Raw genomic sequence first — 24,561 nt, 5'->3', positions numbered from 1 at the left:
AGACAAGACATCTTACAAAGCCAGTTGTTCTGCATCTGCATAACAATCGTCAGTCTAGGGACATATACAGTAATAGTGGAGTCCCATGAAGGAGTAAACATAGCAGACAGGCCAGGGATAATCACTGAGGGTAAGAAGGAAAGCATGTCCTGAGGTCCCTGGGGAATGGCACTGCATTGGTAACAGAGAGGGAACAGAGAGGGATTCAGATCAGATACCCACAGTCCCTATAGCCTCAGTGCTTCTAAAATGTTAGGCACCCTTGGATAAATAGTGCCAGCACTAAGATGTAGAGGATTAAAACCAAAACAAAACAAAGAGAAAGTGCTCCAAGAGAGTAGACTGCAAATATTTTTTCCTGCCTTTTAACAAAAGCCTCTGCCCTCACTTCTACATTCTCATCTGGTCAACCAAAAGACAAAAGCTTAGCTGCTCAATTTCCTAGGGAACATAAAGGCTCCCTGGATGACTCCAGGCATAAATCCAGGGCAACCCACTGAAATCTCTGGGGTTCCTTTAAGATAGGTTTCATCATTATAACAACTTCTCAGCTCAACATTCAGATAGTTGAGGGTGGAAGATTAGCAATGCTCTTTCAGACTTCTGACGATGCTTCCAAACTGCTGTGCCTTCTCATTTCTGCTGTCCTGGAGTCAGGTGAGTTTGGGCTAAGGAAAAAGTCTGAAAAAGATATTTCTTAGCCCTCAAGAGAACTCTGTCTATGAAATTGGTAGATCGGAAGTTTACTTCACAGCAGGGAGGATATTTAGAGACCAGGAAAGGGGATTCTGCTGAATAACATCCCTGTGTGGTTTGAATTAGAGTTGTAGTTAACAGTCTTCCTATAATAGAAGTGTTAGTTTGGCATTAGGCCAAATAGAAAGAGGAATGGAGTAGGGAGATGCCAGCAAAGGAAGAAGCAAGTAATATATTAGCCAGACCAGGGAAATGGGAGGCATTGTGGAGAAAGTTCAAGACATTTACTATGATATTCCTAAAATCACTAATAAGAAATAATTACCCACTAACCATTTGAGAGAAATGTGTGTTCCTAGTGAAATAGACAGACACTGTATCAACACCAAGAAATTGGACAGAGGGATCATTGGGACTTTAATGATTACCTTAAATGTGTTCATAGTCAAGTGTTCTAAAATGATTGCTTTGGGCTTTTTCATGGCCCAGTGTTCTCACTAGGAAGAAGTAGGCATGTTTATCTGTGCTCTTCTGCAGACCAAGTGACAGCTTTTGGTCTGTGGTGCAGTTTCAGACGTGGAAAGTCTTCTCTATCCCCAGTTTTCTCCCCAAATTATGACGTTCAAATTTTTATCTTATTGAGAGCATTGGCTGTAATGTCACAATGAAAACTGGTTTAGAGATTGAGTCAGAGGGACAGGTTCACATTTAAGTGTGAGTAACAATGATCATACATATTTATCAACATCATAAACTATTTAATACAAGAGATGCTGTGAGACTACAGACTCATTCCTGTGAATTGGATGGGGCGATGATGAACCTGGGTGAGTTATTAAGAGTGCAGAGCCCTGTGAAGGGGTTGGTGTGCATAAAGTTAGAATCCCTTAGAAAGAAACCACAAAAACTGCAAGTAATGTTCACTTACATCCAGCCATTTAGGAGTCAATCTAATCAAGTGATATGTGGTAACCTGTGTTCAGTCCAGGTTCTACAAGAAAAAAATCCATAAAGCATAGAGTCTGATACCTAACTAACACACAGAAAACAACCTCACTGAAGAATCATTAAGTTAAGCCTTCTGGCTATGCATGAGTGCATTTGTGAGGCAATTGAAAACTGTAGGGATGTCTGGCAAAAACTAAGTTTGCTGGGTGGTGTGGTGAGCAAGGCTTTGCTGCTTGTGCATCTGACTCCAGCTCCATTATCTATGTTGAGCCATTCAGCTTAGCCAAAATCCACATTAGCTCATCAAGCAAATCTGTGTCATAAAAAACAGTGCTGGGTATGTCCAGGTTAGCCAAAAGCAGCCAGGGGAGCTATTTTCCAATCTCCTAATGATTGCCATGTGAACTCAGGGCACACAGAAAAAATTATAAAGAACATTTCTTTTATCAGCAAGCTTGCTCTGCAACTGAACAGTTCTCATGACATAAATGTTCATGCGAGGACTAGATTTGGATGGCTTAGGAAACAGTGTGAGGATTCTATATTGGATAGGAGATCATTTTTGTCTGAAAATAAAGGCAATGATAATAGTAAATGACATTTATTGATATTTTCTATGGGCCACAAACTGTTTCAAGGTACTTTTTAAAGTTTTTCATCAACCTTACAAACTATTATTATTATTATTATTATTAAAAAAAGGTCAAAAATTTATAAGATCTTAGAGGAAAATTAATTAGTCCAAGTCAGCACTGACAGTAAGAGGCAAATACAAGGATTTGTTTCCAGTTTCATAGATTCCAATGTCTACACTTTTTTTTTTTTTAACCACCACAACTTTCTGCTTTAAAAACTCCAAGTTCCTGCTTCCAAAATATCCTACCTCTTCAAAGAATATGACAAGACAAGCATGAGGTCTCAAAGTATTCTTGCCTAATATTAGGTGGAGAAATAACACAAATCACATCAATAATAGTCATATTTTTAGATAAGCTCAAACTTTCACCTTGATATGTTTTTCCTTAGGGAAGATAAGGCCCTTGGTCAAATTGATCAGAAATTTAGATCTTTGCAATCTTGGCCCTTCTAGGCATAAGCTCACAGAACCCTGTGACCAATGAGACTCTTGTATGAACCTGCTCATAAAACTATGTTTATATCCCTTCTGTGGAAGTTATGTGGTTTATTGGCCCAGAGCTGTGATTAGCATAGCATTTGTCACCAACCTCCCCTCCTTCTGTTAGTCTTTATTTCTGAAAACAAATAGTTGATTTTGTTTACTAACAGGTTTGGTTTATCTGGTGGTTTCTTTTTCTTCTTTCTTTTTCTTTTTTTTTTTTTTTCTCTTAAACCTAGCTAAATGGTAATGAAGGATCTTCTGTGCAGAAGATGAAACTTCCCTGATTTTTTTCTCCAGTAACTATGCTCTTACAGTATCTGGTCCATTAAGGAATAGGAGAGTTTACTTCTGTTCTCTTCTGACATATACACAATAGGAGCAAGAAAGAGTTGTAACAAGGACTCAATTCCCGTGTGATAACTGTTTTCTAACTCCTCAAATATCCTAGAATCAGTGGCTTTTTTGGTATTGATTATTCCAGTACTGGTTTTATAGTTTCTAGAATAGGGATCATTAAAGAGGAGGCTCACATTAAATATTTGTGGTTGAATACATAGAACAAATTTCTGGGCAGTAAAGTTCTTATTCCTGTTTCGAAAACTTCTAGGTAAAGTGCTTTCTCATCTTTTATCTTAATGACTAGATTTTTGTTTTTATCTCATTACTATCATGATTTCAAATGTTCTGCATGGTTTCTCCAACTTAAGTACTCCCCACAATAGGCTGTATCCTCTTAGGGAGGGGAGGTATGGGAAATGTGGGAGAAAGAGTAGTAAAAGATTTACTTCAACTGAGGATGAGACGTCGCCATCTAGGCATGAGTCAAACTAGTTACAAAATCACTTCTTGTGATTGGTGGAAGAGTGAAATTGAGGAATTGGCTACATCCTTTCTTTGACATCACCAAGAACCAGTCAGAATGTGAATGAAGGGTTAACCCAAGAGTGGACTGTAAGAAGTTGGAAGTTTCTGTTTCAGAAATAGAATGAAGTCCAAAAAGGGTTTACTTGAGCATCTTGGGAGGTGGAAACTAGACGTGTGAAGGTGGTTGGATTATCTTACAGAATCGCAAGTGTAGATTGATCAGGAATGTGTAAAAATTTCTCTTGGTTAGTGGAAGGTATAGAAACAGCCATGATAATAATATTGGAAACAATTTCCAAGTACTGGGTCCCAAACCAGAATCCATTCTAGGTTGAAAAACAAGAAAAATATCCAGGTCCACCCAGTGAACTGTGTGGGCAGATTGTGTTTTGGACTGACAGTCCCACCATATCTTTTCCTGTACTTCAGAAGAGTATGAGTGACTGAGTGTGTGTGTGTGTGTGTGTGTGTGTTATATTCCTGGGAAGAATGGATGAAGTTCATACCTTTCTTTGACAACAATAGACTTTAGCTAGAAGACAATTTTGATTTCTTTAAATGCCTGTTTGAATCTTTTTTTCACATTAATGTATTTTATTTAACAAGTATTATATATAAAGTACTATTCAAAGGTCTGTACAAATATTAACCAATATAATTCTCTTAACAACTCTAAAGGATTTTATTTTTATTATCCTAATTTACGGTTGATAACATTTGCCTAACACTTATATCTAGTAAGTGTCATTCAAGGCTCATTCACATCTCTGTCCTGTGTTGTCTCTTCAGGTAGTGTGATACTGTGTGTGGGTTTCTGACCAGAGAAGATGCTCAGAGCCTTTGTCCAGTCCATGGAGTCTCCTAATCATACTAATCTGGACCCTTCTGTTTTCTTCCTCCTGGGCATCCCAGGTCTGGAACAATTTCACTTGTGGTTCTCACTCCCAGTGTGCTGCCTGGGTACAGCCACAATTGTGGGCAACATCACCATCCTGATTGTTGTTGCCACTGAACCAGCATTGCACAAGCCTGTGTACTTGTTCTTATGCATGCTCTCAACCATTGACTTGGCTGCCTCCTTCTCCACAGTTCCCAAGCTCCTGGCCATCCTCTGGTGTGGATCCGGACACATCTCTGCCTCTGCCTGCCTGGCACAGATGTTCTTCATTCATGCCTTCTGCATGATGGAGTCTACTGTGCTGCTCGCCATGGCCTTTGATCGCTATGTGGCCATTTGTCATCCACTTCGCTATGCTACTATCCTCACTGACACTATCATTGCCCGAATTGGAGTGGTAGCTATGGTGCGGGGCTCCATGCTCATGCTTCCATGTCCCTTCCTCATTGGGCGTTTGAGCTTCTGCCAAAGCCATGTGATCCCCCACACATACTGTGAGCACATGGCTGTTGTGAAACTAGCATGTGGAGACACCAGGCCTAACCGTGTGTATGGGCTGACAGCAGCACTGTTGGTCATAGGGGTTGACTTATTTTGCATTGGTCTTTCCTATGTTTTTATTGCACGAGCTGTCCTTCGTCTTTCATCCCGTGAAGCTCGGTCCAAGGCCCTGGGGACCTGTGGTTCTCATGTTTGTGTCATCCTAATCTCTTATACACCAGCCCTCTTCTCTTTTTTTACCCATCGCTTTGGCCACCATGTTCCACTCCATATTCACATTCTTTTGGCCAATGTTTATCTGCTCTTTCCACCTGCTCTTAATCCTATGGTATATGGAGTTAAGACCAAAGAAATTCGGGAAAGGGTTGTGAGAGTGTTTCAAAGAGGACAGGGAACTGGGGTCAAGGTATCTGAGTGATCAAGAGGTATAGGAAGGACTTAGTCCAAAAAAGAAGATTTTCAAGATTAAATAATCCTCATTATTCGAGACTGGAAAGAGATTTTAGTCTTGCACTAATGTCTTCCATAGTACCTCCTAGACTATTTCCAGGAATAATAAATCACAGAGGAGGTCAAATTAGTTAAGCATCCTTAACTTCCATCCCAGGAAGTATAGGTTAGAAGAGACTCTGCGTAGTCATAAGAACTTCCCTTACTCTCTGACACTCTCCTAATCCAACAGGTATGGGTTTCTAAACTCATACTTCACAATATAGCTGTTGTGTTACCATCTGCAAGGAGCAGGAGATAGGACATAGAGCCACAAGTTAAAGAAAGTAGACCTGCCAGGTACTTACCTGCTTTTGGATAAAGGTTGTATTTTCTCCATTAGCACTTGAAACCAAAAGAGGAGAAGGAATCACCAACACCCACAATATTAGCAAATGGGAGAGCTAAGGTTTGAAATCTAGAATCCTCTGGTACAAAATAATAACACATCTACAGATGAGAGTATAGGATAGGTCAGGAATAGCCCTTTATTTCTAAATTTGGAATATTCATCCTATAGATATATTCTTGTCTCTACACTCTAGGGAATGAACTTAATTCCAGATGACCTGGATATTATTCCCTGAAAAGCAATGTCCAAATATTCTTACACATTCTTACAAGGGCCTCCCAGAGGCCATTGACTTCTATCTCTAAACTTACAAAGAACAGTCACTTACACAAACCAATAGATGAGGCCATGCATTCATCCATTTATTTAGAAGGAAAAGAGAGTCACCCCATAATGCCAGGGAAAGGAGACACAAAACCCACTGCTAGAAATTCATAGACCCTTTCTCTCTTGAAGAGTATCAGTCCTGAGGGCTGAACATCGAAGACCAGCTTTTTAAAGCTTTCCTCCCAAGAATATGAATGTTTTGACTGTGATACTTCACAGAGGTGGGGATAAATAATTTTGAAATATTACAATTCAATAAAATATGCTGAATATTGTCTGTTTTTCAAAGGAAAGAAAATCAGTATCGTGTTCTCTAGGAGGATTGTCACTATGGGTGGTACTGATTTAATTAATTTTTCATTCTAATCCTCGAATCGAGATATTCGTAAAAGATTTTTAAGAATTTAGGCAATTCTAAATACTATAGTTTATCAGCTGACTTTCAGTTTTATACTTCAAACTTATAATCTTGCCAGCATACAAATCCTACACCCCAACTCTGGGAAACTTCTATACTTCTGTGTTTTGAGTTCCTATACTCAGTGTGGAGCAGTTCTAAAGAAAAAATATAAAGACATGCAGACTCCAAACACTGTTTGCTCACAGTTTTGGATATTAAGTAGGAATCTGTTGCTACATAGCTATACTTTTACCTGTTGCATGGTTTGAAATAGTTAATGTTTATCATTTTCAAATTTCTTTTTTTTTAATTAATTAATTTATTTTCAGCATAACAATATTTGTTATTTTTTCACCACACCCAGTGCTCCATGCAATCTGTGCCCTCTATAAAACCTGGTACCCCAACCTCCCACCCCCCCCGCTACTTCAAACCCCTCAGATTGTTTTAATTTTCAATTTTCTTATATACCCCTTCCCCTCATGGTTGCCAGAGTCCATTCATTTCTATTCTGTAAAGAAAAATGACACTATGAGAAGTATACACCTCAAATTCTAATCCTCATGTTAACTTTTGACATATATAGGCATTTTTTCCTCCTTTATTACTGTACATATTTATTATTAATTATTTTTTTTCTGATCAAGCAAGCTTCATAAAATATACTCTAGGGAGCTCAGACCATCACTCACTTCTTCTAGTTCCTATTTCCACAAGTGTTCAAATTTATATGCACATTGATCCAACACCAAAATTTCTTTTGACCTTTTTTATGCAAGTTTCTGAAAAATACTTTTGGATCCAATTACTTCTGTTTCCTTGTCTCCAATCCCTTCCTACATTATAATCTGATTTCACCATAAGTTAAAGTTTCCATTGAAACATTGGCCACCAAAGCCACAGGTAATCTTTTCTAACCAGACTTCCTTACAACACATTGTATTATTAACCATACATCCTTCTCCAGAATCTCTCCTCTGTGACATCTGTCATACCACCCAATCCTAGCTTTTCTTCCATTTCAATAATGTTTTCCTCCTTGTTCTCAAAGAAATTATATTAGGTTAAAAAGGAAGCTTCAGTGAGGTCCATAAGGAAGAAATAATTTAAAAAATTCAAGACTGAGGGCAATGAGGCTAGAAATTAAAAAAAATAAAAGTCAGTATCTTTAGCTAGTCAGCATCTATAAATGCAAATGTCATTGACATATCCATTTCTTCAATAAAATAAGTGTAAAAGTCGTGAACATAAAGTTGTCCTTGGCATGACAGAATGAAAACCCTATGTGATTTAAATAAATAATAATAGAGTGTCATAGATGATTTATGAGCAACTATATTTATTTTAGTATTTTTATTAAATAAAAAAGCCCTGGATATCAAATGATAGAAAAAATAACTAAATTCTGTACAGTTATTTAAAAATATTTTAGAGTCTTAAAAACCTTCTTTTGAAAAACATTTAATATGCTAGTATCCATTCTTTTTTTTTAAGAAGTTACTTGAAGATTTTTTAATAATATATTCAATGCATAGTTTTTTGGTTTTTTTTAAATTAAATTTATTTATTTTCAGCATAGCAGTATTCATTATTTATCAGCACACCCAGTGCTCCATGCAGTCTGTGCCCTCTATAATACCCACCACCTGGTACCCTAACCTCCCACACCCCCTGCCACTTCAAACCACTCAGGTTGTTTTTCAGAGTCCATAGTCCCTCATGATTCACCTTCCCTTCCAATTTCCCCCAACTCCCTTCTCCTCTCTAACTCTCCATGTCCTCCATGCTATTTGTTATGCTCCACAAATAAGTGAAACCATATGATAATTGACTCTCTCTCCTTAACTTATTTCACTCAGCATAATCTCTTCGAGTCCCGTCCATGTTGCTAGAAAAGTTGGGTATTCATCCTTTCTGATGGAGGCATAATACTCCATAGTGTATATGGACCACATTTTCCTTATCCATTTGTCCGTTGAAGGGCATCTTGGTTCTTTCCATAGTTTAGCGACTGTGGCCATTGCTGCTATAAACATTGGGGTATAAATGGCCCTTCTTTTCACGACATCTGTATCTTTGGGGTAAATACCCAGGAGTGCAATTGCAGGGTCATAGGGAAGTTCTATTTTTAATTTCTTGAGGAATCTCCACACTGTTCTCCAAAGAGGCTGCACCAACCTGCATTCCCACCAACAGTGGAAGAGGGTTCCCCTTTCTCCACATCCCCTCCAACACATTTTGTTTCCTGTCTTGTTAATTTTGGCCATTCTAACTGGTGTAAGGTGATATCTCAATGTAGTTTTAATTTGAATCTCCCTGAGGGCTAGTGATGATGAACATTTTTTCATGTGTCTGATAGCCATTTGTATGTCTTCATTGGAAAAGTGTCTGTTCATATCTTCTGCCCATTTTTTGATATGATTGTCTGTTTTGTGTGCATTGAGTTTGAGGAGTTCATTATAGATCCTGGATATCAACTTTTTGTCTGTACTGTCATTTGCAAATATCTTCTCCCATTCCGTAGGTTGCCTCTTTGTTTTTTTGACTGTTTCCTTTGCTGTGCAGAAGCTTTTGATTTTGATGAAGTCCCAAAAGTTAATTTTCGCTTTTGTTTCCTTTGCCTTTGGAAAAATATCTTGAAAGAAGTTGCTGTGGCTGATATCGAAGAGATTACTGCCTATGTTTTCCTCTATGATTCTGATGGATTCCTGTCTCATGTTGAGGTCTTTTATCCATTTTGAGTTTATCTTTGTGTACAGTGTAAGAGAATGGTCGAGTTTCATTCTTCTGTCCAGTTTTCCCAGCACCATTTATTGAAGAGACTGTCTTTTTTCCACTGTATATTTTTTCCTGTTTTGTCGAAGATTAATTGACCATAGAGTTGAGGGTCCATACCTGGGCTGTCTACTCTGTTCCAGTGGTCTATGTGTCTGTTTTTATGTCAGTACCATGCTGTCTTGGTGATCACAGCTTTGTAATAAAGCTTGAAATCAGGTAACGTGATGCCCCCAGTTTTATTTTTGTTTTTCAACATTTCCTTAGCGATTCGGGGTCTCTTCGGGATTCCATAAAAATTTCTGGATTATTTGCCCCAGCTTTTTGAAGAATACTGGTGGAATTTTGATCCAAATGGCATTAACAGTATAGCTTGCTCTATGCAGTATAGACATTTTAACAATGTTTATTCTTCCAATCCAAGAGCATGGAATGGTCTTCCATCTTTTTGTGTCGTCTTCAATTTCCTTCATGAGTGTTCTGTTCCCTCAAGTACAGATCCTTTTACCTCTTTGGTTAGGTTTATTCCCAGGTATCTTATCGTTCTTGGTGCTATAGTAAATGGAATCGATTCTCTAATTTCCCTTTCTGTATTTTCATTGTTAGTGTATAAGAAAGCCACTGATTTCTGCACATTGACTTTGTATCCTGCTACGTTGCTGAATTGCTGTATGAGTTCTAGTAGTTTGGGGGTGGAGTCTTTTGGGTTTTCCATATAAAGAATCATGTCATCTGTGAAGAGAGAGAGTTTGACTTCTTCATTGCCAATTTGGATACCTTTTATTTCTCTTTGTTGTCTGATTGCTGTTGCTAAGACTTCTAATACTATGTTGAACAAGAGTGGTGAAAGTGGGCATCCTTGTCTTGTTCCTGATCTCAACAGGAAGGCTGCAAGCTTTTTCCCATTGAGGATGATATTTGCTGTGGGTCTTTCATAGATAGATTTGATGAAGTTCAGGAATGTTCCCTCTATCCCTATACTTTGAAGTGTTTTAATCAGGAACGGATGCTGGATTTTGTCAAATGCTTTTTCTGCATCAATTGAGAGGATCATGTTGTTCTTCTCTCTTCTCATATTAATTTGTCCTATCACTTTGATTGATTTGCGAATGTTGAACCATCCTTGTAACCCAGGGATGAATCCCACCTGGTCCTGGTGGATAATCTTTTTAATGTGCTATTGGATCCTGTTGACTAGGATCTTGTTGAGAATCTTAGCATACATATTCATCAGTGATATTGGTCTGAAACTCTCCTTTTTGGTAGAGTCTTTGCCTGATTTGGGGATCAGGGTTATGCTGGCTTCATAGAAAGAGTCTGGAAGTTTTCCTTCTGCTTCAATTTTTTGAAACAGCTTCAGGAGAATAGGTGTTATTTCTTCTTTGAAAGTTTGGTAGAATGCCCCAGGGAATCCATCAGGTCCTGGGCTCTTGTTTTTTGGGAGGTTTTTGATCACTGCTTCAATCTCGTTACTAGATATCAGTCTATTCAGGTTGTTGATTTCGTCCTGGTTCAATTTTGGGAGTTTATAGTTTTCCAGGAATGCATCCATTTCATCAAGGTTGCTAAGCTTATTGGCATATAACTGTTGATAATAACTTCTTTTTTTTTAAAAGATTTCATTTATTATTTATTGGACAGACAGAGATTACAAGTAGGCAGAGAGGCAAGCAGAGAAAGAGGAGGAAGCAGGCTCCCTGCTGAGCAGAGAGCCCGATGCGGGGCTTGATCCCAGGACCCTGGGATCATGACCTGAGCTGAAGGCAGAGGCTTTAACCTACTGAGCCACCCAGGCGCCCCTGATAATAACTTCTGATGATTGTTTCTACTTCCTTGCTATTAGTTGTGATCTCTCCCTTTTCATTCATAATTTTATGAATTTGGGCTTTCTCTCTTTTCTTTTGGATTAGTGTGGCCAGTGGCTTATCAATCTTATTGTTTCTTTCAAAAAACCGACTTCTAGTTTCATTGATATGTTCTACTGTATCTTTGGTTTCTATCTTATTGATCTCAGCTCTAATCTTGATGATTTCCCTTCTTATGTGTGGAGTTGGTTTGATTTGTTGTTGATTTTCCAGTTCTTTAAGGTGTAGAGAAAGCTGCTGTGTTCTGGATTTTTCAATTTTTTTGAGGGAGGCTTGGATGGCTATGTATTTCCCCCTTAGGAGTACCTTTGCTGTATCCCATAGGTTTTGGACCGAAGTGTTTCATTCTCATTGGTTTCCATGAATTGTTTCAGTTCTTAATTGATCTCCTGGTTGATCCAAGCATTCTTAAGCAAGGTGGCCTTTAGCTTCCAGGTGTTAGAGTTCCTTCTGAACTTTTCCTTGTGATTAAGCTCCAGTTCCAAAGCATTGTGATCTGAGAATATACAGGGAATAATCTCAGTCTTTTGGTATCGGTTGAGTCCTGATTTGTGACCCAGTATGTGATCTATTCTTGAGAAGGTTCCATGTGCACTTGAGAAGAATGAGTATTCTGTTGTTTTAGGGTGGAATGTTCTGTATATATCTATGAGGTCCATTTGTTCCAATGTGTCATTCAATGCTCTTGTTTCCTTATTGATTTTCTGCTTCGATGATCTGTCTATTTCTGAGAGAGGCGTGTTAAGATCTCCTACGATTAGTGTATTCATATCAATGACTCTTTATCTTGATTAACATTTTTTTTATGTAATTGGCTGCTCCCATATTGGGGGCATAGATATTTACAATTGTTAGATCATCTTGGTGGATAGTCCCTTTAAGGATTATGCAGTGTCCTTCTGTATCTCTGACTACTTTAAAATCTTTACTTTAAAATCTAATTTATCTGATATGAGAATAGCTACCCCAACCTGCTTTTGAGACCCATTGGCATAAAAAATACTTCTCCATCCCTTCACTTTCAGTTTGGGTGTATCTTTAGGTTTGAAATGGGTCTGTTGTAGACAACATATGGATGGGTCCTGTCATTTTATCCAATCTGCAACCCTGTGCCATTTTATGGGCGCATTTAGGCCATTCACATTGAGAGTGATTATTGATAGATATGTTTTTATTGACATCGAGTTACCTTTGAAGTCTTTCTTTCTGTAGATTGTCTCTATATTTCTGTTCAATGCTATTCTTAGGATTTTTTCTCTTTTATAGAACCCCCCTTAATATTTCCTGCAGTGTCGGCTTGGTGCTTGCATAGTCTTTTAAGCCTTGCCGGTCTTGAAAACTCTTTATCTCTCCATGCATTTTGAATGTCAGTCTTGCTGGATAAAGTATTCTTGGCTGCATGTTCTTCTAACTTAGTGCCCTGAATATATCTTGCCAGCCTTTTCTGGCTTGCCAGGTCTCTGTAGACAGGTCTGATGTTATTCTGATGGGCTTTCCTCTGTAAGTAAGGAGCCTCTTGGCCCTAGCGGCTTTCAAGAGATTATACCTACAATTATAATTCCTCAATTTGACTATAAGGAGTCGTGATGTTTTTTTGGAATGTATAATCTTGGGTGGAGACTGTTCAGCCTCTAGTACATGAATGCTGGTTCCATTTGTGAGATTGGGAAAATTTTAATGAAGAACTTGTTCCACTATATTTTCTAGACTTCTTTCTTTCTCCTCCCCTTCAGGGATTCCAATAATTCTGACGTTGGAACGCTTCATGGCATCATTTATTTCCCTGATTCTGTTTTCGTGGTTTCCAAGCTGTTTGTTCCAGGATTCCTCCTGATCCTTTCTCTCTATCTGTTTGTCCTCCAGATCACTAATTCTATCTTCTGTCTCAGTTACCCTAGCTTTGAGAGAGTTTAGATTAGATTTGAACTCATTGAGAGCATTGTGAACCCCCTCCCTGGTAGCTTTAAGCTCCACCCTAACATTGTGAACATCCTGTCTGGTCACTCTCAGCTTGGCCCTAATCAATTCTGTTTGATCATCCGTGGCTTTCTCCAACCTAGCTATTGCCTGTATAATTGTTAGCCTGAATTCTCTTTCCGACATATTGTCTATGTTGATAGCCGTTAGGTTGTTGCAGAAGGTTCATCCTCTGTATTTTTCTTCTGTTGGGCATTCCTCCTCCTAGTCATTTTGGTGGGAGATGACTGAACAGATGTAGCTGGATGTATTAACCATGGTGCAGTCAAGGTGCACCCTGGAACACTTCTGAGCAATCAGGATTACCCACCCAAACGAGAGACAAAAGAAAAGAAAAAGAAAAAAAAGAGAGAGAGAGAGAGACAGGAAAGAAAGGGAATATGAAAGAGAAGGTTCAGCCCAAATGGGCCCCAAGGTAAGATTTATGAAGTAGACAAACAAAAACAGACAAATAAAAAGACTGATAAAAGTATATGACAAGAGAAAAAAATATATATGCAAATAAAGGAAGAACCTCGTCAAAAAGAACCCCAAGTGTAAGATTTATATACTATCAGGACAAACACAAAAACACAGAAACACTTGTGGAGGAAAAAGATGGGATGGATTTATCTTGATATCTTTGTTAAAGGACTCAACTTTCCTAAGATAAAGGGAGATTAATAATTAGTTTACCTCTAGGGATAGTATTGATTGGGGAAAGGGGATTACTTTGAAGTTTAACTCTATATGCATATTAGAAGATAAAAATAAAAAGGAATAAACTACACTAAACTAAACTAAAATTAAAAAAAGAAAGGATTAGGGCACCTGGGTAGCTCAGTGGGTTAAGCCGCTGCCTTCGGCTCAGGTCATGATCTCAGGGTCCTGGGGTCGAGTCCTGCATCGGGCTCTCTGCTCAGCAGGGAGCCTGCTTCCCCTCTCTCTCTCTGTCTGCCTCTCCATCTACTTGTGATTTCTCTCTATCAAATAAATAAATAAAATCTTTAAAAAAAAAAAAAGAAGGGATTCAAAAAATAGAAATGGAAAAGAAAACCTAGGTGTATGTATCAAAAAGTTCAGGTTAGAAGGTTATTACGGAATTTGATGTACTGGACAGCTCGTTGTGATGGTTATTAGGTTAAAAATAGTGAGAATGAATCAAAAATAAAAGTTTTCCTATGAAGTAGTGGTTGTTCTCTTGTAGTCTTTTTTTTCCCTTTTTTTTTTTTTTCTTGGTTTGTTTTCTGGGGGAGGGGCCTGCCACAAGGGTTTTCAGTCAATGATGTTCCCTGACTTAAGTCCACCTGCCCCCCTCAAGGGGGTGGGCTCTGAGGAAACTGTTTTTTTTTTTTCAGGCTTTTGTTCTCTGGCGGTTTTTAATGTTTGTTCACTTTTTTTTTTTTTTTCTCACTTTGACCGCTTTTGATGGTTTTTGTAGTTTTAAAGGAAAACAAACCGCACTCTGATCTCCCTCTCAGAGGGAAGCCTCATTCTGGCTGCAGAGCCTAAATAAGTTACCCCTTGGCCGCTGGCAGAGCAGGTTTCAAGTCGCAGTCCCTGGGGGGCGCAGGATCTTTTGCTTGTACCCAAAGCCAAGGCAGTGGTGGCTCTCTGGGCAGCTCTAGACCGCCAGAGAGGTTCCAAGCAGCAATTGCACACTGAGATTTTCCCGCTGGCCTGGGGTTGGGAGTGCCTGGTCTTTCTGGGTCTAAGAGTGCCCGGCTTGCACGCACCAATTTCAGGGGAGGCTGAGGTTCCTCCATGGGTCTCAGGCTCTGAGAATGGGGCGCCGGTCCGAGAGCACCAGGATGGGCTTTCGCGCACCTCTCTTTGGGGGGGGGGGAGTTTTGGTGCAGGCTCTGAAACAATGGCACGTATCAAAGGGCACCGGCTGGGCCTTTATACCTCTCTCAGGGGAGTATCTCAGGCTCTGTAGCAGGGCTCTCACGTTCTTCTGCCCGGTGTGGCTCCCATCCCCTCACAGGAAATGGACCCCACGCGTTCTCAGGTGTGCTGTTGGCTTAGGGACCAAGAGCTCGTTTCTCCGCCGAACTCTCTCTGCTTCAGCGCTGGGCAGACTGTCCTGGGACCAGGGACTTAAGCCCCTGTACCTAGCCATTCCGATACTCCCATACCCCCCACCCCCTTGATCCTTTGCTCTTTCGGAGTGCTTTCAATCAGTCTCCAAGTTAATGCTGGTCCCCAGATGCAGGGCACTCTCGCTCATATTGGGTTATTACTTTCCAACTGGTTGCCTCTGGTGGCTCCCTCCCCCTTTTGTTTATCTTCTGATATCAGTCACCATTCCCACTCCACTTTACCTGCCCACTGGTGTCTTCTCCCCCTGTAGAGATCCAGACAGGTATAATTCTGATCTCAGGCTGATTTCATGGGTGATTAGAGTTCTTTGGTAGGTAATCAGCTCACTTTGGGGTACAAGTTGAAAAGGCGCCTCCTCCTACTTCCTCGCCATCTTGTCTCCCCCCGCTAGTATCCATTCTTAATTTTAAAAACAACTATATATGTGTAATAATATAATACTCCATTTTTATTAAAGCAATACCTGGGTATATATCCATGTTAATAAATTTAAAAATATATACTGATGAATGTTACTTCAATGGAGAGACAAACAAATATATCTTAAAAGGTAATTTTATAAGAGTAATTTAATGAAAATGTGAGTAAATCACTCACATAATTCACATAATATCCAACTTGGTTCCCTTGGGGTTTTTGCAAAACTTCATAGAGAAAGGAGCCAAACTTCTGGGGTAATGAAGGCATTAGGTTCTATTAAAATATCTCATTTCTGATCTATATCCAGGTATCTATCTACTTGTGCACACACACATATATATTCACATATCTATCTATCTATATACATATATAATATGCATACATATATATGCACATATAAATTCATATATATATACAAATACATATTTAGGTATTTGTCAATCACCATATGGGACCCTGGAGGTTAGCTTGATTTCAATACCAGCTTATATCTCTGAAGCTTTGAAATGTTCCCTCAGGATATTTTGAGGTATATAACATTTCCTATCAGACTCAGGTCAACAGTCTTCATATCAAGAAGTTAAGAACTTGCACAGAGACTGTGATGTTCAGACAACCAAATTCCTGAAAAATTGGACCAGATATATTTTATCTCCTTGTTTTTCCTTCCCCAAACTAAGGTACTTAACTAGAACAATATAGGGTTCAGTGACAAGATAATTTCTATATTAGACATAGAGGTAAAGAGGAAGAAGGATTTAAGGTTGGTACTAACGGCTTTTTTCCACCCCACGAATGTAAATGTTTTATTCTATTTACCTAGGCTTAAGTCAGAAAGTGATGTAAGACAATGATGCAGGGGCTGTTGGAAATATTTATTCCCCACTTTTGGCATTAAAAAATCCATTTAGATGTTCATAATGTTCATAATCTTTATATCTATATAAATAACTGAATAGGAATATGTGCATTGGGAGTGATGGAAACCAAGAATGGACCAATCCCATGTCAGGGAGTAATGGGAAATACATAAAGAACAATCCTAGGTCTTGAGAGTCCATATTCAAATTTCTCTTGCTGCCTACCTGCCTTCCCTTTTTTCTTTAAGTGTCTGATTTTACTTGAGTTAAACTCTGGAGATCCTTCCTTACACCAAAATATATTTTAGGTCAATACATATTATGTGGCTTTACTTACCAGGAGGAACCTATTGTCATGTCATAAGAATTCAGAATGGTTTAGTGGGAGGAGGTAGTACGATTCCTGACAGTTGGTCTTTGTAATGCAAGTGCCTGATTTAAGTTTTGATTGCCTAGGTATCCATTTCAGACAGGCACCTGTTTCCAGGATGCTCTTAGATAAACAACACATTACCAGCCACAGAGCTAACTAGATAATACCCACACTTCCTTTGTTTTGCAGATCTCTGGTGATTCTGATAATTGACCATTTGGTTTCTTTTTCTTGCTGTGCTTTAAATTCCCATTCTTACATTTTAAATTCACTTATATAAAGAGTGATCCTGAGATATCCTAGGCTCCACCCTCAAGCTCAATAAAAGCATAACCACAGGCCCCCACACACTCCCCTGTCTTCACTTCTCTGTGTGGTCCCATTTGCCATATGATTTCCAGGACTCATAAGTAATAAACCTTTTTCTCTTTCAAAGTTTTCTGATGGTTTCTGCTGAAGGCAGCTTGCAGTCATCACAAGAATCACAAGGACCAGTCCAACTACAATGCTGGTTATCCACAGGCTGAAACCAGCTCACAAGGTGGGGTGTGGATATGAGGAACAGATCACTGCCAATAGATTTTGGAAATGAGGATTGATAGTGAGTGGTATATAAGGCTGTACTTTATGAAAGATGGGAGAGATGTAGCAATATTCAGAAACACTAACTCTACACCTGGAACAGAATATCAGTAAATTTCTCCAGAAAGATATATTGAATTAGACTGTGGGAAATAATTTAAAATTTTTTAAAGAACAGATTAAATTTGTGATTAATATTGTGTCACTTTGATTTAAACTTCTATCACTAGCAGGGCATTTGTCAAATGAATTGAATCTGTACAGAACCTAAAAATTATTGTAAGAATAAAGCCATTCCTAAATGATTAAAGTAATCTTTATGAAAAAAAAAAGAGCATACAGAAGATTATTTTATAGTAGGTACTACACGGGAAATATTAAGACCTAGAATTAGGCATTGTCCAAACTGTCAAGATTGGCTTACATTAAAGATGAAGCTGCAAATGTGAGTAAATATTTAGAACACAGGGAGTTACAAACTGAGGGAGAAAGGTGATCATAACAGGGAAAAGTTTATAATTAACAGACTAAATGTATTTTTTTTAAAGAGAGAATAATAGTACAGAAGTGCTAGAAGTTCTTTTAAAGCATGACCTCTAAGGTTTATATTCCTATAATTGTAATATATTTATCTGTGCTATATATTTAAATTTATATTTTTGTAAATGATATGTGACAGTTCTTTGGTGTGTGTAATGTTGTAAACTCATTTGCAAACAATTTTTAAGTGTATTTAAAACACTGAAGAGGGGTGCCTTGGTGGCTCAGTGGGTTAAAGCTTCTGCCTTTGGCTCATGCCATGATCTCAGTGTCCTGGGATCCAGCCCCACATTGGGCTCTCTGCCAGCAGGAAGCCTGCTTCCCCCTCTCTCTCTGCCTGCCTCTCTGCCTACTTGTGATCTCTCTTTCTGTCAAATAAAAAAATAAAATCTTAAAAAATAACAAAACACTGATGAACTCAGGGTTGCAGTTTTGGTCCTACAGGAGACCTAGTATTGTGCCCAAATTTTGAGACCCCTCAAAGACGACCCCCAGAGTCCAGAGTCAAAGCCAAACAGCAAGGGTCGTTTATTATGAGTTCGAACCCGGACCTCCGCGCACTCGTTGCCGGTGACGCTAAGAGGTCCCAAGCTCAGGATCACAACACTTTTTATACACTATTTTTGGGGAGGCAGGGACTTAGCATACATCATAGTATCTTGAAACAAATTGCCACATACCGCGGGAAAATCAAAAAGGAACTCTATAATATGGCTGGCGCGCTACAGAGCTGGAAAAGGCTGGGAATGGATTATTGGTTAAGGCAAAGGGCTCTTCAGACAAAGGGTGATTCTTCAAACTGCTGAGTTGGCGCCGCTAGGGTATGTGTCACCTCAGGATTGACCAGGGTCTTCCTGTCAAGCCACGGGGCACCAGATGGTTGTTATTTCTCAGCCCAGAGCCAGATGGGGGGTCCGGGAGCAGTCATTCTGTTACATCCAATTCTGGGTGGGGGTTTCTCTGGCGTCAGATGGCTGTTATCTCTTGGCCCAGAGCCGGGGGAGGGGTCCGGGGGCGGGGTCCGGGGGCAGCCATTCTGTCAGGTTCAATTCTGGGAGGGGGATGTGTGGTTACAGAGTGTCTATAGAAAGTCTGCTGGTATTTTTCCATCTCCTCATGGGTTAGCAAGCGAAGTTACAGAAGCAGAAATAGCGATAATGGTTATAATTTAGGCATCTCACTAGATGTCCTCCTCTCCACATAATCCAGACTACCATATTTTGATGATTTGTCTAAATTGAAGATTAATAACAAGTCAGATATGTTAGCTTAAAATCAAATCATTGGCAATAATTTGAAAATGGGAGCTTTCATCAGATTTTAGTGTCAATTTGGAAGGTCTTAATGTAAATACCTACTGTATACTAACAAGTTACATAAGAAGATTTCTGTGTTTCTCATGATTTAGGTTATCAACATATTATCAAAGATAGAGTAGAATTATCATTGCTAAAACAATCAACTTTAATTTAATTTAATCAGCTTTAGTCATCCTATAACTTTTACCTAGAATTTCTCAAAAAAAAAAAAAAAATTCTGGCCCAATTTTTTTTTCTCTAATTTCTACTTCATCTGATATTAATATGTCTGCTCCAAATTTTATGTGTGTTTTCTCTGAGGATTGTATATTATTTAACTTTTTTCTTTGGTTTTCTTTATGATATGGACCTCTATACCATACATACATTTTTATAAAATTAACAGATTTATTTCTACTTATATAGGGCCATTTACATAATTTATCCTAATAACCCAATCAGTGTATTTTTTCTGCCTTTTGTCAGTTTAACATTTTATTGATTTATTTAGGAATCCTTTGGCTTTTCTGTTTTATTGATACCATTTTATTTAATATTTTTATGGTGATTTATGCATTTACATTATTTTTATTTTTAGAGGTTCCTTTTGTGTTTTCCAAATAATAGTAATTAAATGATATTTTAATATTTTTAAAATATTCTCACAGAGGTACTTGTCAGTATGCTATCTGAGAAACATGATGTCCCTATCTCAGGCTATTATTTCCTTAGAAGAATCCTGCTATTCAGAGATTGATGAAGTGTGTCATGATTGGCTCCTATTTTTAGCCCTATCTTCAACTTCCTAAAGCCCACATGCAAAAGACATTACTATATTTTTTTCTCAAGATATGATTTATTTAAAGTTCTATGGTTTTTCATGTTTGTTTTTCTGGAATATGTGTATGGTTATTAATATTTAAATAATATTGTTTAATAAAAATAGCTTCAGAAAAATAATAACCAACTTTGTCTTTTATAAATGGACACCATTTATCTATTAAAGAACTAGGTGAGTATTAAGCACTAAAAAGAATTTGTTGTCTACATTGATAAATGAAAGAATAAAAAATACACATATAAAATAATCTATTTGGTTTAAACAAAATTTATGCTTAAATTCCTTGGAAATCAGAAAAAAATTGTTTTTTTTTTTTTTTTTTTTTTTGGCCATTGAAATGTACCTTGAAGAAAAAGGGCAAAAGAAATTAAGACAGTGACTATGACCAAGACATTTTCTCTTTTATCTCTATCTAGGAGGACCCACAAATTCTCTAAGATGATTAATGATCATCCTAGCTTGATGATGTTAATGCTAAACCAAACAGATCTGACTCCAGCCTCATTCATCCTTAATGGGATCCCAGGACTGGAGGACATGCACATGTGGATTTCCTTCCCATTCTGCACCATGTATGCTGTGGCTGTGGTAGGGAATTGTGGGCTCCTCTACCTCATCCTCTATGAGGACTCCCTGCACAGGCCGATGTACTATTTTTTAGCTATGCTTTCCCTAACTGACCTTTTTATATGCTCTAGTACAATTCCTAAAGCTCTCTGCATCTTCTGGTTCCATTTCAAGGAAATCAGCTTTGATGGATGTCTGGTCCAGATGTTTTTTGTCCATACCTTCACAGGGATGGAGTCTGGGGTGCTCATGCTTATGGCCCTGGACCGCTATGTGGCTATCTGTTACCCTTTGCACTACTCTACTTTTCTCACCAATTCTGTTATTGCAAAGGCTGGGCTTTCTACCTTTCTCAGAGGAGTGTTGCTCATCATTCCCTTCACTGTCCTCACCAAGCACCTGCCCTACTGCAGAGGGAATATAATTCCCCACACCTACTGTGACCACATGTCTGTAGCCAAATTATCCTGTGGGAATATCAAGGTCAATGTCATTTATGGTCTGACGGTTGCCCTCCTGATTGGGGGCTTTGACATCCTGTGCATCACAGTCTCCTACACCATGATCCTCCAGGCAGTGATCAGCCTCTCTTCAGCAGATGCTCGACAGAAGGCCTTCAGCACCTGCACTGCCCACATCTGTGCCATTGTTTTTTCCTACAGTCCAGCTTTCTTCTCCTTCTTTTCCCACCGCTTTGGGGGCCACACAATCCCTCCATCTTGCCACATCATTGTGGCCAATATTTATCTGCTCTTGCCTCCCACTGTGAACCCTATTGTCTACGGGGTGAAAACCAAGCAGATACGAGACTGTGTCATAAGGATCACTTCAGGTTCTAAGGATGTCAAGTCCCAGAGCAAATGAAAGGGATTTTTGCCTGGGTTGGGATGTGAAGTAAAAGAATGCTTCTCTTTGTCTGTTTAGGCAGAAAAATTTCCAAGAATAGATATATGCTTTTTCCAGGTAAGCATGATGAGTAGTTCATTCCCATTAAATTTTCTGCAGAATACCAATGTAATTTTTCATGCCACATCTCCCTCCATATGAGTTTTTTACCTCCAGGTTTTCTGTGTAACTTTATCTCCAGGACTCAATAATATTAGGTTCCAAGAGAGAAAAATATTAATGAGAAGCTGGGATAATTATCTAGAAAATTGAATCAAGTGAAGCTAATTATTTGGGGTTAGATGACCCAAATCATTTTTTTTTTTTTACTGTAAGTGGAATTTCTAAATTGATAACTGTATTTAACTCTGGAAAAATTATATTACATATTCTCATTATTCACAAAAATCCTGTTTTCTTAGAAATTTTTAAAAGATGAAACTAGAAAGTCTTCTGTGTGTGAGGTGTAAGCCTCTGGGGTCTTATGAGAACTTTGGTGACCTTATACCTGACCAAGTCTGTCCTAGCATGAGACATTTAGGCAATTGCTTCCTTCCCAACTGGTGGGTTGCGTTTTGTCTTCAAGGTGGCTTTCAAAGAATGTGCAGTTTGGAAGGAGCTATGAATAGCAGTTATGAGACTTATGAAATATATTAATGACAATTATTAATGACTACTACAAAATACAATAAATGTATTTCTACAAGTACAGGGCTATGGAGAGCAATAGTTACTTTTCTTCTTTTGAACTGAGAATTGAACTAAGAATTGCTTGAGTATTTTCTGTATAATATCTTTCTAAATTAACATGAAGTAAGAAACTACAAATAGTGATGGTTTTTACAGCATTGTCACAGATAGCATAATGAAGACTGCAAAGTTGATTTTTCCTGACCAACTTCTAAGAATAACTTTTCTCTGATGTTGGTAATTTATGCTCATTAATTTCTGTTTTGTTGAAATTTCTGTTTTGTTGAAATGTAACCTCAAGTGTTTTTTATTTTATAAAGGCATAAAACAAATAAGTGTTCATCACAAAATCACTCTCTTTTCACATTATATTTCTATGTATCTTGATAACAGAATTTCTTTAAAGGCTACCAGTATTCATTATCCCTACTTATACATCTTGAAATAATTCTTACCCATTTCTTGTTTTCTTCAGAATATATTTCATTGTTTCATCGAAATTGCTTTTGTACCTTTCACAAATGACTTCATATTACTAAAGCCAATGGTCCTTCTCTATGCCTACCTTGGCCTATCTCTCAAAAATATTCAATATAATGGATTAGTCCCTTTGTATAGAAACCCTCTCTTGTCTTTCTTTCTTTTTTTTTTTTTTTTTTTAATTAACATATAATGCATGATTTGTCCCAGATGTACAGGTCTGTGAATCACCTGGCTTACAAGTTTCACAGCACTCACCATAGCACATACCCTCCCCAATGTCCATAACCCAGCCACCCTATCTCTACCCCACCCCTACCCCCCAGCAACCCTCAGTTTGTTTCACAAGATTAAGAGTATCTTATGGTTTGTCTCCCTTCTGATCCCATCTTGTTTCATTTTTTTCCTTACCTACCCCTTTACAACTCTGTGCCCTGCCTCTCAAATTCCTCACATCAGAGAGATCATATGATAATTGTCTTTCTCTGAGTAACTTATTTCACTTAGCTTAATACCCTCTAGTTCCATCCACATCATTGCAAATGGCAAGATTTTGTTTCTTTCGATGGCTGTGTAGTATTCCATTGTGTATATGTATGTATACACCCCACATCTTCTTTATCCATTCTTCTGTTGATGGACATCTAGGTTCTTTCCACAGTTTGGCTATTGTGGACATTGCTGCTATAAACATTCAGGTGCATGTGCCCCTTCAGATCAGTTCAGATCACTACATTTGTATTTTTAGGGTAAATACCCAGTAGTGCAATTGCTGGGTAGTGAAACCCTCTCTTTTCTTGAATTCTGGAACACATCACACATTCTAAGTCATTCTTCATTCTCACTGAATGTTCCTTATAGTTCCATTTGCTTTCCTATTTCTTCTGAATTTCTTTATACAGGCATATCCCTGGGATCAACTCTCTTTTTGCACTCATTCTCTAGGCATTCCAGTACACATAGACATAAATGCTATTATATGCTAATAACTGCCAGGTTTATTAATTCAGCAATAGACTCATGGAAGCTCAGGTACAAGTTCAAAGTGAAGAAAACTTCATGATACCTTTTTCTTAATGACATTCTCTCATTTCTAGGTCCTTTTCTTGTTTTGCCTTTTGTTTTCATCTTATTTCACTTTTGATCTTCAGGCCATTGACATTTCTCCATATGTCTGTCAAATATTCTTAAACATCTGACTATGAAGTCATTCACAAATGTTTATTTTAGAAACTTATATCCATTTTATTGCAGTAAAATAGTATGTTACTTACTTTTTACTCAATTATTTTTTAAAAAATGTATTTTTAAAAAATACATGTTTCATTTCTTGCTTTTGATTATTTTATGAACTTTATAAACTTTCCTAGCATGCAATCAAGACTATTTTCTTAATCATTCCTTGATTGTAAATATCTAAGTTTTTTCACTCTCTGTCACCACAGATATATGATAAACATCTTTACTAACATGTACATATACACACATGCAGGCCTTTATGGAACTGGGGATATTTTATTCAGAATATATACTGTGGCATGAGTTTGCAGAGTCATAATCTCTGCACACTACATTTAATGAAGCAGCCTTAGACTGCTGGTCAACTTTCAATACAAACAATGGAAGCCAAAAGACAATGAAATGATATTTTTGAAGTGCTTAAAAAACACTTGCAACTTAGAATCCTGGTCTCATGAAGGAAGGGAAAACTGAAGGGAGGAAAATCAGAAG

At 38.1% G+C, this 24,561-nt stretch overlaps 2 protein-coding genes across 2 annotated transcripts; both read left to right on the top strand.

Moving 5' to 3' along the window:
* Positions 1-4,455: 4,455 nt before the first annotated feature.
* LOC101674142 (putative olfactory receptor 52P1) lies at positions 4,456-5,445 on the top strand. Its single transcript, XM_004778992.3, has one exon. It carries the CDS (start codon positions 4,456-4,458, stop codon positions 5,443-5,445), a length of 990 nt encoding a protein of 329 aa, XP_004779049.3.
* A 15,228-nt stretch (positions 5,446-20,673) lies between these two features.
* Positions 20,674-21,639, top strand: LOC101691141 (olfactory receptor 52N4-like). The gene has a single exon (XM_004779049.3). The coding sequence runs from the start codon at positions 20,674-20,676 to the stop codon at positions 21,637-21,639; it is 966 nt and encodes a 321-aa protein (XP_004779106.3).
* Positions 21,640-24,561: the final 2,922 nt, after the last annotated feature.

The sequence above is a fragment of the Mustela putorius genome, unplaced genomic scaffold, assembly GCF_011764305.1.
Source record: "Mustela putorius furo isolate JIRA1106 unplaced genomic scaffold, ASM1176430v1.1 tig00003987_pilon_pilon_pilon, whole genome shotgun sequence".
NCBI classification, from domain to species: domain Eukaryota; kingdom Metazoa; phylum Chordata; class Mammalia; order Carnivora; family Mustelidae; genus Mustela; species Mustela putorius.
This window is presented reverse-complemented; position numbering and strand designations above follow the sequence as displayed.